The sequence below is a fragment of the Triturus cristatus genome, chromosome 1_2, assembly GCF_964204655.1.
Source record: "Triturus cristatus chromosome 1_2, aTriCri1.1, whole genome shotgun sequence".
In the NCBI taxonomy this organism is placed as follows: domain Eukaryota; kingdom Metazoa; phylum Chordata; class Amphibia; order Caudata; family Salamandridae; genus Triturus; species Triturus cristatus.
This window is the reverse complement of record NC_140580.1, coordinates 273,729,517-273,745,660: the sequence shown is the minus strand read 5'-3', so window position 1 is coordinate 273,745,660 and position 16,144 is coordinate 273,729,517. Positions and strand designations below refer to the sequence as shown.

At 49.5% G+C, this 16,144-nt stretch overlaps 1 protein-coding gene across 1 annotated transcript in view; it reads right to left on the bottom strand.

Moving 5' to 3' along the window:
- The window catches only part of TM9SF3 (transmembrane 9 superfamily member 3), a 333,675-nt gene that overhangs the window by 124,778 nt on the left and 192,753 nt on the right, over nt 1-16,144 (bottom strand). Inside the window, exon 9 of the mRNA XM_085603668.1 lies at nt 9,023-9,153. Within this exon, the coding sequence (XP_085459794.1) occupies nt 9,023-9,153 (131 nt within the window). The remainder of the gene's footprint in view (nt 1-9,022; nt 9,154-16,144) is intronic.

The window sequence follows — 16,144 nt, the reverse complement described above, 5'->3', positions numbered from 1 at the left end:
GAGGGGCAGTGCTTGGCTTCAACATGCAGCCGCTTATGTGTCTTAGAAGAGGTTTGGTGTTGACCGTACTCGCACGTCTCTGCGTGGTATTTAGATGAGGTCCGGGATCGACATAGGTAGATGGGGCATTCTTAACCAACTCTTTCTCCTCTTGAACTCCTTCCTCTGGGTCGGAGGTGTCAGATTCGATGGTCTTGAGACTGGGTTGGTGGGCCGGAGAACAATGACCCACCAGATCATCATCTTTGGTACCTAGCGGGTTTGCCTCACCGTAATGTCCATTGTCTCCGAGGACGAGGTCAGCCCAAGAGTACTTTAAGCGACACAGAGGGCATCTTTTTTAAATGAGTCCTTTCCATTCATTCTTTGTCGTCGGGGGCGGAGGGGGAGGGGGCACCCCAAGGGTCGTGAAGCCTGGTTATTCAACGACATTCTGAGCGGTTTGAAAGGAGGAAGTTGAATGAAAAGTAGATGTGACGAAAAGTCTTCTTGGCTATGGGAAAAAAGGCAACGAGCTCTGAGGGCCACGATGGTCATCGACCAACATCCCGGGATCGGGGGCAAATCTAATCAATCACCTAACATGCAATCAATCTAACAATGGATTCAGTGCCCAAGCGCATTTACAATCTGAGGAGGAGCGACCAAGACCTTGCGACCCGAAAGACTTATTTGAAGCAAAACAAATTGCAACAGTTCGAGCCCAACACTACATTGCAGGAGTATGCAGAACAAGTGTATTCATAGCCAAACATAGTACGAGCAGAAGGATTTCTTAAGAAAATTCATTAAGGTGTAAAACCAAACACAGTTCCTTCAAACCTGAAGCCTCAAACTCAGTCATGCTTCTGGGTTTTGTCTTATGCTCGAACAAGGATACTGTCCTAACAGGCGTTGCAGATCGGCCATGTCCACGGTTTCAAATGCAGAATTCAACAGTATGGAAAGAAGAACGTTTAACTGTGAAGAGGGAGAGGGTCTCCTGGATAGGGATAAACATTCCTCATAACCTCAAGAAAATCCTTAAACAGTGAGAAACTGAATAATTATCTGGGAAAGAGTCTTCACATAAGCAGTGATGGCAGCCAAATGCACTTTTACGGAAGAGATCTGAACAGCAGATTTTATTAAATAAGTACGGTACAAAGAGTAATCTCTTCATGGCAAGTTTTCAAGTCCATCACTGAGAACACGATACACAATATCTCTTACACTAAAAAGTGTATGAAGAGAGCGAAATGCCTCTTAACTTCTTTCTGGACCTTCATGCACTCATATGGCAAGATAAAACAGACTTCTGAAATTGAAACAGTAGGTGAAGTAGGTCCCGATAGTGTCTAAGCCAATCCAGAGAAATAAGAATCATTATCATCTTGCACCACATCATCTTAATGAGGACTTTGGGGAACAAAGGCACTGGATGAAGTTCATCAAAAGGAAATTGCACCAGAACTCCGAGAATCTTGATGTGAAGGCTTCACATTCTGTGTTTTCTTCTGTAGAGAACAAGCTGATCTGCAGTGTCTCCCACTCAAGATCAAATCCTTGCAGAACACCACAGTCTATCGCCAGCTGTGGCTATCCTCAAAGATACTTTGTAAGCTCATTCACCTTCCAGAGCTGCAAGCATTGAAGATGGACTGCTGACAGGGAAATGTTTGTACTCCAAGCCCAATGCCAGTAACTCTACTACTCTTGATCGTTTTCCCAATAGTTTATTGACATAGTTCATGGGTATTGTTTTGTTATTCTGTAACAGTACTTTTGTCACTTAAATCGATGGAAGGAATTATTTTATCTGCATGTGGACTTAAAAAGGAAGAGCCAGAGAAATACATGCCCAAGACCTTTTGTTCATCTTGTCACATTAAGGATGTCACGCGTAACCTTGTGGAGTGCTCATGGGGAGACGATGTCTCGAGCTGCTGAGTCCTTTGCTGAACTGATGAACTGATGATCTGGTTAGACATTACCATCCTTCCTTCTTCACAATTTGCCAAAAATCATGTTCATGGGGGAGGAGCCTAGCGCGCATCCAAGATGGTCGCGTGAGCACAGGGCTCCCCGGACCCTTGCTGCTCCTCGGAATATATCCTGAGAATATCCTGATGTGGTTTATGGAATCTGGCAGATGAAGACCGGCTGAGCACGTATCTCTTTTCAGAACTCGAATCGGACCTGGGAATCCTGAGTTGTCGTTGTTCGAACTTTTGGGACCCACCCGACGGAGGTGCCCGGGGCGAAGGTGAACCGTGGAGCCGTGTCGTAATTGAACAACAGCGGCTGCAGTGCGGTGCCAGTGGCCGCTTTACCACTTTCGGTTTCACTTTCGGACTTCGGGGGGCTGGCCTGCGACTGCACTTGATGTGGCGGGGTGTTTCCTTGGCCTCTGCGCGAGGCCTTGTCTCCACCTGCCACTAGTGTGCCCATTGCCTTGGGTCCCCCCGCACCGCTATATTGTGGTCTCTGGTGAGGCGCTGGTCTGCGGTGCCGGTGCCCCTACGACTCTTGATCGGCGGTCCCCTTCGGTGTCCGTGACCACATGGGGGGCAAGGGGGGCCCCGAGGGGCGTAAGACTAAGGCCTCCCTCCGCGGGGGACCGGTCCAGGCCAACAACATGGACCGCTACACTCAGGGCAGAGGGTCCCCTGGAGCGACCGGCCCCCCCCCCGGATGCCGTCGGTGGTGGCACGACCGTCTCTCCGGAGCTTTCCCTGCAGGACATCATGGGCGCCATTGACGGCATCAGGGAAACCATCGCCACACAATACGAGGCCCTGGCCCGTAAAATCGACACGGTGGCAATTGATGTCACCCTAATTCGGGCAGATCTCTCCAAAACTAACGAGAGGGTTCAGGCTCTCGATGTGCGGACCTCCACCCTTGGTACGGATGTGTCGGACCTGCAGGCCGCGCTTGGTGACATTAAGGCGGTCAATGATCGGATGGCCCGGCGGCTGGAGGACTTCGAGGGAAGGGCCCGACGCAACAACATCCGTGTCATAGGCGTACCGGAGTCCTCCGACAGCCGCCCGGTTGACCTCCTGGTCGAGGACCTCATCCTCCAACAGTTGGCCCCTGCAGGCCTAAGTAAGTTCTTTGCTGTGGAGCGGGCCCATCGAGTTCCGGGCGGTCGGCCACGGCTGGGGGCCCCCCCGAGGCCTATCGTGGCCAAACTGTTCCACTATAGAGACCGAGATGCGATTCTGCAGGCCTCACGGGTCCACGGCCCGGTTCGTCATGAGAACTCATCCATTAACTTTTATCCGGACTTTACCCAACTTGTCCAGAAACAGCGGATGGGATTCCAGGGGGTGAAGCGTCGTCTCCGTGAACTGGGCCTAAAGTACTCTATGCTCTACCCTGCAAAACTCCGAGTGGAACATGAGGATCGGACTGCCTTTTTTGACTCTCCTGTGGCCGTGAGTGACTGGCTGGACTCGCTGCCGGACAGAGGTGTCCGTCCCGGGCCCTCTGCAGGCGCCGAAGGTGACGGGTCCCCTTTGGAGTGACTTTTGGTCCTTGATTTTGCCATTTTGCATTGTTCAGCTGGGTTTTACTTCTTTTGTTCATTTTGTCTCACTAGGACCTGTGTGGGGGGCGGGCGGGGACGGGTCCCTTTCCTCCTCCGGGGTCTTTTCGTAGAATGGGGTTAGTAGGGCGACAGGCACACTGCAAGTTGGGGGGGTTTTCTGGCCCGCAGGGGTGCAGGGTGGGGGGAGTTGGATTTGGGGGGGGGTTGGGGGGAGGGAGGGGTTGTTTTGCTGTGTGTTTTTTGTTCGTAGAGCGAGGTATTGATTTTTATCCAGATTCGGGAACTGTGCTACTGACTGGGGGGCCTTTGATCTATTGGAGGGGATGGGGGGGGGGCGGGTTGAGACTGATGTCATGGAACGTCAATGGGTTGGGGGATCGTATCAAACGGGGGGTAGTACTGCAGTATTTGCGTCGTCTGACTCCTGATGTGGTGTTTATCCAGGAGACGCATCTGGTTGGCAATGTTTGTCATGCAATGAACAGGGGGGGATACCGCCTCGTGGCCCATTCTGGTTTCACAACTGGTTCCAGGGGGGCGGGCATTCTCCTGCGATCCTCACTTCCGTTGGATATCACTAGGGTAATCTCGGATGACAGAGGGCGCTATGTGTGTCTGACTGGGAGGTGGGAGGGGCAGCCCCTTTCCCTGGTCTCAGTTTACGTCCCCCCGGGCCTCCAGAACTCCACCTTCGCTGACTTGGGTCGAATGCTGCTTGAACTTCCGGAAGGTCTTTTGCTTATGGGCGGGGACTTTAATTCGGTGGTTTCGGGTGACCTGGATCGTCACCCACCCAGGGCCCTCCCCGCTGCCCACGCATGGCTTGGTGGCCTGCTGGAGACCTTCGGCCTGGTGGATAGTTGGAGATTAATGCATCCGACCCAATGTCAGTACACCTTTCACTCTGGGGCGCATGGGAGTCTTTCTAGGTTAGACTATTTCCTTATGCCCGCGGCGCAGACTGGTCGGATTCGAGAGGTTAGGCACCTGGCGCGGGGTATTTCCGATCATTCCCCGCTGTGGCTGCTCTTTGACACCGAGCCGCGGTCTGCAGGGCGGATTGCTCCTATTAACCCGTGGTACCTGCGAGACCCTATGACTCGCGACAGCCTGGTTAAGGCTATGGACCAATACTTCCTTGAAAACGAGGGGTCGGTGTCGTCCGCAATGTCCTTGTGGGAAGCCTTTAAAACCGTAATCCGCGGACACGCCCTCTCCCAGATAGTGGTGGCTAAGAAGCTCAAGAGTGAGGCAGTGGTGAAGTTGGAGACTGACATTTCGGGGCTGGAGTCGGCCTTGGAGACGGGTGTCACTCCGGACGGGCTCCATGCCCTCAGCCTGAAACAGTTTGAATACAGGTCTCTTGTCACTGACGCTGCCAAAACGATGTATAGGGAGCAGCAGGGTCGATTGTATGAGGCCGGGGACAAGGCGGGAAAGTTGATTGCGTGGCTGGATAAGAAGGAGAGAGTGAATCGTGTGGTCCCGGTGCTGTGTGTCTCGGATGGAGTGTGTGTGACTGAGCCTGGTGAGATTGTGGAATGTTTCGCTGACCACCTCCGGGCCGTGTACTCCCCGGTGACTGATAGGGATGAAGAGGACTCTTGCCTTCTGCTTAGGGATATTGCTTTGCCCGGCCTGTCCGCCTAAGACCGTGAGCAGCTGGACGCCCCCTTGTCTGTAGATGAAATTGCAACTGCGATTCGGTCCCTTCGTTCGGGCAAGGCGATGGGTCCCAACGGGCTGCCTATTGAATTATATAAGTTGCGCCCTGATAAACTCGCGCCCTTCCTCCGTCGTATGTTTCAGGAGTCCCTTGAGGCAGGCTCCCTTCCTGACGACCAGCGTCTGGCTACGATAGTCGTGATCCCCAAGGACGGTAAGCCACGGGATCGCTGTGCCTCCTACAGGCCTATTTCACTGCTAAATGCAGAGCCTAAAATCCTGGCTAAAGTCCTTGCCAATCGTTTGTTGAGCGTCATCTGCGATTTGATTCATCCGGATCAATGCGGCTTCATCCCTCACCGTAACACCGCTCTTAACTTGCGGCGTCTTCACGGCGCCCTCGCCAGGGCGGAGTACCTCTCCGAACCAGCCGTGCTGGTTTCTTTAGACGCCACGATGGCCTTTGATACCATCGAGTGGCCATTCCTCTGGGCTGTCTTGACCAAATTCGGCTTTGGGGAGGGATTTCTTGGCTGGGTGAAGCTTCTTTACACGGGACCAATGGCTCAGGTGGTAGTTAATGGGCGGGTCTCTCGGCCCTTCGCTCTCGGTAGGGGTACGAGGCAGGGGTGCCCGTTGTCCCCTCTGCTCTTTGCTCTTGCCTTGGAGCCGCTCGCCGCTTGGCTCCGCTGGGAGCCCTCGATCAGAGGGATCCGGTGGGCCCCGGGCTTCGAGGATCGGGTCTCGTTGTATGCGGACGATATTCTCCTGTATCTCACCTCGCCGCGGCAGTCGCTTGATGTTCTCTTTGATGTTCTGACTTCCTTTGGGAGAAATTCGGGTCTAACGATTAACTGGTCTAAATCCTGTGTCTATCCTATCTCCGGTGACCCTCCTCTCTTGCCGCCTCGGCTTCCGATCCAATTATCTCTGTCCGGCTTTAAATACTTGGGAATATACGTCTCGATGGACCCGGTGGCTCGCTATGAGCAGAATCTCCTGCTTCCACTTCGGCGTCTGAGGGAGGACACGGCTCGGTGGTGTAAGCTGCCCTTGTCCCCGCTGGGTCGGGCAGCACTGTTTAAAATGATGTCCCTTCCCAGATTTCTCTATGCACTTCAGAACTCCTTCGATGTTATTCCTGTGTCCTACTTTCGGGAGGTGGAGAGCCTGCAGAGAAGACTGGTGTGGGACGGACGGGCGCGTATCGCTCTGGCAAAGCTTACTCTCCCCTGGTACGACGGGGGCATCGCGCTTCCCGACATTCGCAGGTATTATTGGGCCTCACAGCTATCGGCCATTAACCATGCCACGTATGCGCCTGGCTTGAATCCGGCGTATGAGATGGATAAATTCCTGCTTCCCGGCGGAAACTATAACAGGGCACTTTACTCCAGCTCGGCTGGACGGACCCTTACGGGCCCTACTAAGATTGCGGTACGGATCTGGAAGGCGGCCAATGTAGCCTTGGGCTGGAGTGAGCGATTAACATGTGCCACTCCTCTGTTTGCCTCTGACCGCCTGGGAAGCCTCTGGACAACGAAGGGGTTTGAACGTTGGGACACGATTGGTATTAGTAGAGTGGGAGACCTATGGACTAAGGGTGCGGTTAAAACATTCGCGGCGCTCCAGAGCGAATACGAACTTACGGAAAGGAGTTCTTCCGCTACGCCCAGATTCGGCACGCCCTGCTCTCTGTTTTTGGGGAGGGGACCAAGATCCCGGCTTCTTCGCCCCTCGAGGACCGCATACTCGATGGTCATGTCCCCGACAGTACTATCTCATTAATTTATAAAAAACTTATCAATAATCGGGCTGACCTCTTGGTGCGCCTCCGGGAGGCGTGGACGGGGGATGGGGTGGAACTGGACGACGAGGACTGGCAGTCCGCACTGTCGTCCCCCAAGGAAGTGGCCATTCCAGCCCGTCTCCGCCTGGTCCAACTCAAGATTCTCCACCGGGTGTATGTGACGGGTCCCCGTTTGGTCTCGATGGGATTTTCTGAAGACGGGCTCTGTAAGCGGGGATGTGGACTCAGAGCCACCTTTCTCCATATCCTTTGGGAGTGTCGCGAGGTGGCGGAATACTGGCGCCGGGTTCACGTGGTCATGGGACAAGTCACCGGGGTTGTGCTGCTGCCGGAGGTGCGTCGCTGTGTCCTGAATGTGTGGGAGCCCAATGATTATAACGCGGCTCAGACTCGGTGGGCGGCCCTGGGGAACATGATTGCCAAGAGAGATATAGCGCAGCTTTGGGGTTCCCAGCGGCCTCCCACCGTGTCCGTATGGAAGGAGAACATGGACTGGTGCATGTTCAGGGAGAAGACTGTGTATGTGGCTCGTGGTAAACCGGGGGCATGGGGTAGAATCTGGGGGCAATGGAACGCGTATCGTGGGGATATCTGTATTCCCCCCCTAGTGGACACCGATATTGCTTTGTCCCCCTGACCCTTGATGGTTCCTTGCGACTTCTGGAATAACCGAATATAGACGTTCCTCTCCCGTGACCCCCCCCTCCGACCTATCAGTACTCCTTTCTCCCGATAGCTACTTGAAGGTCTGAAGTAGAGTCCCCCGGATGTAGCCTGACCCACATCTTTTGCCCTTACGCCTCGCCTTTTGTTTTTATTTGTTATTTATGTTAAACCTATGTATCCTGCTTCCCTAGGACTATCCGGAGCCATGTACGGGGCTGGGCCCCGGGAGTCGACTACTGCCTTAACATCTGTATGATCCTGTCTGAATCTAGCGGCCGGCCCTGGTGGTTGTAGGCCCATGCTTGTAATTGACTTATTGTTCAATAAAATTTTCAAAAAAAAAAAAAAAAAAAAATCATGTTCATGTTATCTATAGGAAGCAATAATCCATGAAATCACAAAGCTCTCGACTATATCACCAAGTGAAGTAGCGGAAACTGTAATGTTTCCTAGCTGCAGACACAACTAGAGAATCAGAAGACTTTAAAGTGGAACAGCTCCGAGACTGCAGGTTTTATGACCGCAAGAGTCCGGAATATATGCATAGGGGTTACCAATAACACTTAAACCAAAGGCTCCATCAGCCTAGATTCTGGTTTTGGAAGTAAAGCCTCACATAGGAGTGTGATTTCATAGATAATATTTTGCACCTTGTGATTGAGAAATAATCTAAAAGAAAAATGGAGTACACATTGTGTACATCCTTCCAGGACCTCTTTGTCTGAACACAAAGGACATTTGTTAAAAAGATGTGTCACGGTGACAAAGTATTGAGGAGAAAAACAGCTCTGGAACATGTCACAAAAGAAAATGCACTTCATTAATAAAAAAATTATGGAACATTTAAGAAAACATTTGAAAATGTCAAATATGGAAAAAAGACACAAAAAAACCACACAAATACCTGAAAGGTTTTAGCCAAAAACAGACTAAAAGGGTAGCAGTGTTGGTGATCCTTTTCAAGTGAACCAGAAAAATTAAACACCTCACTGACTGCCCTCCTAGATGGGCAAGCTAGAAGCCTCTTAAATTCTTAAAGATGCATTATTATTTAGCACAATGTGTGTTCATCTTATTCAAATTATATGTTCCCTCTCCATATAGGTTTAAATAAGGATTAGTACAGTGTTTTTTCAGCCAAACGTATAGTAGTATTAATCTGAGTAGCTGGACTTAATATTTTAAACCAAACAAAAGTGCTAGAAAATGGACTTCTTCAATATGTTAAATGTAAGTACATAACATTTAAATACTTAAGATACTGTAGCTCTGCTATGCATCTCAGTTTTGAAATACATAATGGGATAAGATGCACACAAAACAAACTAGCCGATCAAGCCACTTACCATTGTTCCAAAAGGAATTGCTCTCGAAGCATGATAGTAGATTGCAATAAAGTTGATAAAAAAGGCAGTGCCACACACCATTGCTGGAATAAGGAAAGCTCCAACGAACATTTGCTTTATCCAGCGCCTGCCTAGAATAGAAAAGGGATTATTCCACTATGATTGAAAAAACAAAACCAACATCTGACAAAAATGTTAGATTAAAATGAAAAATTCACTTTAGTGCTACAGTGGCAAAACCGAAAATGAAAATTAAAACGGATGCAAATTTGTATTGGTAATTTTATAATTTGTATTTGAAGAAATGCAGGTCTATCTTTGAGAATCAGTTGCTAAAAGAGAAGAACATTTTACTTATCCTTTAACTATCAGATTGTGGCTTATAGTGCTGCAGTTCATTTGCTTTGCATGCTTTTGCCATGTAGGGTTGGGTGCGAATGTTTGCAAGTTGTTTTCACAATCTTGAGATACCTTGATACTTCTTCCCTGAAGCCACAATGCATCACTTCAAAGACTCCACCTCAGAATGTGCTCTGTCCGCCCCTGCCAAATGTCTGAGTGTATTAAATCAATTAAGCGAAGCAGAATAGTAAATGTGTGCAGGTGTATATTGAATGAATATTTAGAGTACAACAGCAACATTTAGCGAGGCAGGAAAATGCATGCAATCTACATCACTACAAGCTACAGATAGTTACAGGGTCAGTAATACATCCCATTTGTATCATGTGTTGCTGTATACCCTATTTTTTGCATAGTCTATAAAGCAGGGTATTCCCCCCTCAATTGGTGGTTACCGAGCAGATTAGGCAGAAGTCTGAAATAAAGTTTTGAGTATAGTTTGCCCAACATGAGCCTCTTGCTAGTCTTGGATGTCCACAAAGGAAAGTCTAGTAAAGGTGCATTGTGTTCACAAAGCAGCAACCTTACATGCCTCCTGGTATGTTACCTAAAAAAAAAACCAAAAAGGTCATTGTGGCTCCTTTCTTCCTAGTTGATGGTGCTCCTGGCACAGCATGTATAGTTTGTTTGAACTTTGCACAACATATATAAATGCATTTAACTATCCACCGAGCAAGACCGGAGATCGAAATTTAATTTCTCAAGTGTAGCTTTCTATATGCGACAAAGTGTTGCTTTGCCATACGAACTGTGTTCCCTGTAGGTTGCGTGCTTTCACCATTCTTTTTCTTAACGCCCAAAATAATTTTGGGAGCACGCAAGCTGATCTTGGCACTTAGAGAGAAACTTTGGTATTAAAGGTAGTGTTCCTCTTGGTGCATGGAAAAGCATTGAAGTGGATGGGGAAAGGAGACAGGAAGACAGGCTTGTGATCAGAGCCACTCAGGGGGATTTGCGAGGGCTTGAGTAGTGAGTTCTTTCAAGTGTAACCTACACCACACTTAGTCTTAGAAGTGTGGGGCCCATCAGGGAGGTGTGCAAGGACTGGAAGCTCTGCAGTTTATTTGAAGGGAAAAAATGGTTACTTTTTAAATGGTAACAGACAAGAGACATGATAAATACATAGCAAGTCTGGCTGCTTCATGGAAAAGAGAGCAATTTCATTGTTGGAAAGTGTACGGATCAGATTATCAGTATCAGCAAGGGGTGGCTCTCACCTTTATTTACACCCAAATGGTAGGTGGCGAGGCCAGCAGGGAACATGGATCCAGGCAAAAGCTTCTGCTGACATCCAGCTGTGCTGCATAAATAGGCTCATGCAGTGCAGCTTTTGTATTTTTATAGACTCCTATTACTGAAGTGGTAGTGAGCATGGACGTCGTGAACCCTCCCCGCCTACACTGCTTTAGCAGCTACAGTGTGGAAGGTCAGAAAAAAGCTTGTAATTAATATAAAGAGGAAAGACAGTAAGGGTAAGTTACTTACCTGTAATCCTAGTTCTCTTCCAGGGGTATCCTCATCAAAGTCATAAGCACTGAATATTCCCGCCCATGTGCGGGGACCCCGGAAATAATAAAATCATATATGTAAAAAACATACATATATACAGCTCTGTATATGTATAAACATATATTATTTTTCCCAAGCAAATGCAGCCCCTAAAAAAGAAGGCTAGGCAATGTATAAATACACATCCATAATACATATAGGTATAATAAAACACCTAAATCTTTTTTCTTTTTCTTTTTTTAATGAGGTAAAACACTCATGAGAAAGCAAAAAAGAGAAAACTGTGGGAAACACAGATCTACAACACATTGCTAGCCTGCAGGCTGCATTGCAATACAATACCATAGAGACTGAAAAGCCCTGTATAGGTAAAAACTGGCACCGTGCCTTTAAGGCAGCCCTGGCTTCCATATCCCATCATGCCTCAGGGGTGACAGTTAGGTCAGTTGTTCTTTGCGGGACCGTAGTCCTAAACACAAAGATATATCCTTTCCATAATGAATAATACACTTCTCCTCATTTGCCTGGGGAGGTGGGTGGGTTGCTTATGACTTTGATGAGGATACCCCTGGAAGAGAACTAGGATTACAGGTAAGTAACTTACCCTTCTCTTCCAGGGGATCCTCATCAATAGTCATAAGCACTGAATAGAGTAGCAAGCTCACCTTCCACCTGCAGGCAAATGAAAAAAAGATTGTACCACACATGGAATAAGAAAATCATGAAACTGATTATGTATGGAACAGATTCCTCAAGGAGGCTTGTCCTACTTGAGTGTCTGCTCTGGTGTCCGAATCCAGACAATAGTGTCTGGTAAAGGTGTGGACAGATCTCCAAGTGGCTGCTTTGCAGATCTCGGAGAGTGGGACATTATTGAGAAAAGCAGCGGTAGCCGCTTTTCCTCTTGTAGAGTGCGCTCTAGGGCGCGCCCCCAATGGTTTCTGAGCCAGTTGGTAGGCCAACGTACTACTTGAAACAATCCACCTAGCAATGGAACGTTTGGAAGCAGCAAAGCCCATACGGACAACCCGTAGTTCACAAACAGTTGATCAGATTTCCTGACATTCTTAGTCCTATCTAGATAGAATTTTAGGACCCTTTTGACATCTAAAGAATGCAACGCCCTCTCTGCCGGAGAGGAGGGGTTGGGAAAAAAGGTTGGCAAGGAGATGGCTTGATTTACATGAAAGTCCGATACCACCTTAGGCAGGAATGAAGGATGAGTCCTCATCACTACCCTATTGAGATGAAACGTAGTGTAGGGTTCTTTAGAACAGAGGGCCTGTATCTCACTGACCCTCCGTGCTGAAGTGATGGCTATTAAAAAGGCTGTCTTCCATGTGAGGTGCTGTAGGCTAGCCTTATGAATAGGCTCAAAGGGAGAACCCATGAGCCTTGATAGAACCAAGTTTAGCTCCCAAGAAGGAGAGGGAGGTCTAACAGGGGGATAGACTTTCTTGAGACCTTGCAAGAAATCCTTCACCACCTGTAACTTAAAAAATGACTGCTGCGAAGGCGAACGCCTGTATGCTGTTATGGCTGCTAGGTGAACCTTTATGGATGAAAATTTCAACCCTGCCCTCGCTAAATGAAGAAGATAGGGCAAAATTACATCCTCCTGGCATTTTGTTGGATCATAATGATGCTGAGCACAACAAATGTAAAATCTTTTCCACTTACAAAAGTAGGAATGTCTTGTCGAAGGCCTCCTGGCTTCCTTAAATATGGACATACACTCTTGAGGGAGGTTCAGATGTCCATACTGGAGGACTTCAGGAGCCATGCTGTTAAGCTCAGCGAGGGAAGGCTGGGATGGTAAATCTTCCCCTGCATCTTGGATAACAAGTCCGGCCTGCACGGCAGCCGTTTGTGGGGGCGGATCGACATGTGCAGGAGATCCGTGTACCACCACTGCCTCGGCCAGTCCGGTGCTATGAGGATCATCTTGGCAGATGAATTCTGCAGCTTGGTCACCACCTTGGGGATTAGTGGGAGAGGCGGAAAAGCGTACACAAATGTCATTGACCAATTGATCAAAAGGGCATTCCCTGGGGATCCTGGTCGATGGTATCTTGAGGCGAAGCCTCGGCATTTTGTGTTGTGCTCGTCCGCGAAGAGGTCCACTTGCGGACGCCCCCATTTCCCGAAGATGTCTTCTAACACCTCGTCGTTTATTACCCAGTCCTCTGGTTCTTGAAAATGACGACTGAGTAAGTCCACTTGCACGTTGAGTTCTCCTGGTAGGTGCACCGCTTTCAATGAGATGTTCCTTGCTAGGATCCAGTGCCACAGGGACTGAGCTTCCAGCGAGAGCGTCCTGGATCGAGTACCCCCCTGCTTGTTCAGGTAGTACATTGTGGTGGTATTGTCCGTCTGTACTAGAATGGTACTCGTCGTGATCGCAGGCAGGAACGCTTTGAGGGCTAGGTGGACTGCCCTGAGCTCCAGCATGTTGATGTGGTACAACTGCTCGCTGCTGGACCACCGTCCCTGAGTTTGCAGAGACCCGAAATGCGCACCCCAGCCTTGAAGGGATGCGTCCGTGATTAAGGTCTGAGTTGGGGGTTCTTGATGGAAGGGGATCCCCACTTGTAGATTCAGTGGCTTCAGCCACCACTTGACTGACTGCCTGGCCGCTGAGGAAAGGCAAACTTTTTCGTCCCACAGGGAGTTCCTTTGATCCCATTTGTCCTCGAGATCTTGCTGTAGAGGACGCATCCTTAGCCTGGCATTGGGCACTAGGAAAATGCAGGATGCCATGGCCCCTAGCAGAGATGAGATTTGTCTTGCCGACGACAGATTGTTGGATAGAATCTGCCTGCCTTTGAGGATAATGGATGACTGTCTTTCCTCCGGAGGAAACACTTTTCCTACTACGGAGTCTATAGTTGCACCCAGGTAGTGGATCCTCTGTGTTGGTGAAAAATTGGACTTTTTGGCATTCAGTCTGAGACCCAACTTGCGACATAAGTTCAGGCAAAGCGACAGCTGCGATCGAACACTGAGGCGATGGACCCTTTATTAGCCAGTCGTCTAGGTAGGGGTAGACGAAGACTCCTGCCCGCCTCAGAGCAGCCGCTACTACTGCCACGCATTTTGTGAATACTCGATTGCGGACTTCAGGCCAAATGGAAGAACCTTGAACTGATAGTGAGAGTTCCCCACCGCAAACCTGAGAAATTTCCGATGATTCCGTTGGATAGGAATATGGAAATATGCGTCCTGAAGGTCCAGCGAACACATCCAATCGCCCAACCGGAGAAGAGGATATATTTGGTGGAGCGCCAGCATGCGCAATTTTTCCTCTTCCATGTGTTTGTTCAGTATCCGTAGGTCCAAAATGGGTCTGAACTCTACCTTCGCACTCCTTTTTTGAATCAGAAAGTATCTGGAGTAAACTCCCTTTCCTCTTTGGTTTTTGGGTACTTTTTCTATTGCAGATTTGAGCAGAAGAGTCGCCACCTCTTCTCTGAGCTGCGTTAGATGCTGGGCCGAATGAACAGGAGGAATCGATGGAGGGTGGCTTCGGAAACTAAGCGAGTACCCATGCCGCAGTATATTCAGAACCCACTTGTCCTTTGTGATGGATTGCCACTCTGGAAGATGATGCGCAACACTTCCTCCCACCGGAGCGGTGGACAGCATCGGAGGAAGCGGTTCCTCATTGCTTCCCTGGAGCCTTGTTTCCAGCGTTTGACTGCCTGTTGTTACCGCGTCCCCTGGATGGTCTGCGGGACTGGTACTGCTGCTTCTTTTGACCTTGCTGGTCCTGGTTCTTCTGCCACTGAGGGGTTTGAACCCTCTGCTGGTAGTTACGCCTGTCATTTCCCCTGCGGCGTCGAAACTCTTTCCTCTTTTCAAGCCCCACGGCTTTCATGGTCTCCAGTTCTGCTTTCATACGGGCCATTTCTTCGTCTGCATGAGACCCAAAAAGTGAACTGCCCGAGAAAGGCAGATTTAGTATTCTCGCCTGCGCTTCCGGCTTCAAGGCCGTCAATCTGAGCCAAGATGATCTTCTGGCTGTGACTCCATGGGCATATGAATGTGCTACTAGTGTTGCCCCATCTGCCGCTGCACTTATGATCTGGTTAGAAACCAGACTTCCCTCGTGCAAAATTTCTTCAAAGTCCCGTCTATCCTCTGATGGAACTTTTTCAATGAACCTCTGGAGAGAGTCCCACAAAGATCTATCATAGCGCCCCAGAAGTGCTGAGGCGCTGGCCACCTTTAGGCTAGAAGATGCCGAACCGCAAACTCTCCTCCCCCAAGAGTCTTGCGTCTTACTGTCTTTATCTGGGGGCACCGTTGAAGATCCCGCTACTGCATGCGTCTTTCTGGCAGCAGCGGTGATGACAGAGTCCGGTGGAGGATCTGCTCTTAGGAACAGAGGATCTTCCAGAGCCGGACGGTACTTCTTTAGAATCCGCGCCGGTGCAGATTTGGTGGTCGCTGGCGTGAGAAAAATATCCATTACTGGTTGCAGCAAACCAGGGACTAACGGCAACAGTGGGCGTGACACTGCTCGTTCATGAAGAGTTTCAAAGATTATGGAGGAGGTGATCTCCTGAACCGGCATAGGGATATTTAATTTTGTAGCTCCTCTACACAACACTTCCTGAAAAGTAGAGGTATCATCCACCGGAGATACCCTGGAGGGTGGTGTCTCCGAGAGTGTCGGCGAATAATCCCTTCTGGATGATCTAGATGACGGGGAGGAAGAAGGGGTCCTACGGCGCCTTCTCTCCGATCTGGTCGACTCTCTCCTGTGGGAGGAGGATCTGGATCGCCTCCTTGGTGTCCGAGAGCGACGTCGAGAATCTCTTCCCCGAGAACGTGATCTGACCGGTCTCGCTGGGAAGTCCATGTCTCTTAACCTTGTTAGTGAGGCCTTGACTGCGTGAGACATAGCCGAGTCCTGAGGTATCTCTCTTGCGGGACTTTGAGGTACAGCATGTCCCTCTTCAAGCGGACTAATTTCTCTTGCAGGCACTGGAGATTGATTCACAATTTCCGGTGACTCGGACCTTGAACTCGAGCCCTCTGATCCTGAAGGCGAGATCGATATAAGACGTGGTGAATCATGTTCCGAAGTTGTATATACCAGTCTATGAGGGGATTTGCGCCTTGAAACTGGCCGGATCGTAAGGCGAACATGCGACACCTCCTGAGTACCCTCTGCAGAGGACCGCCTCGACGGCGATAGGCCTATCA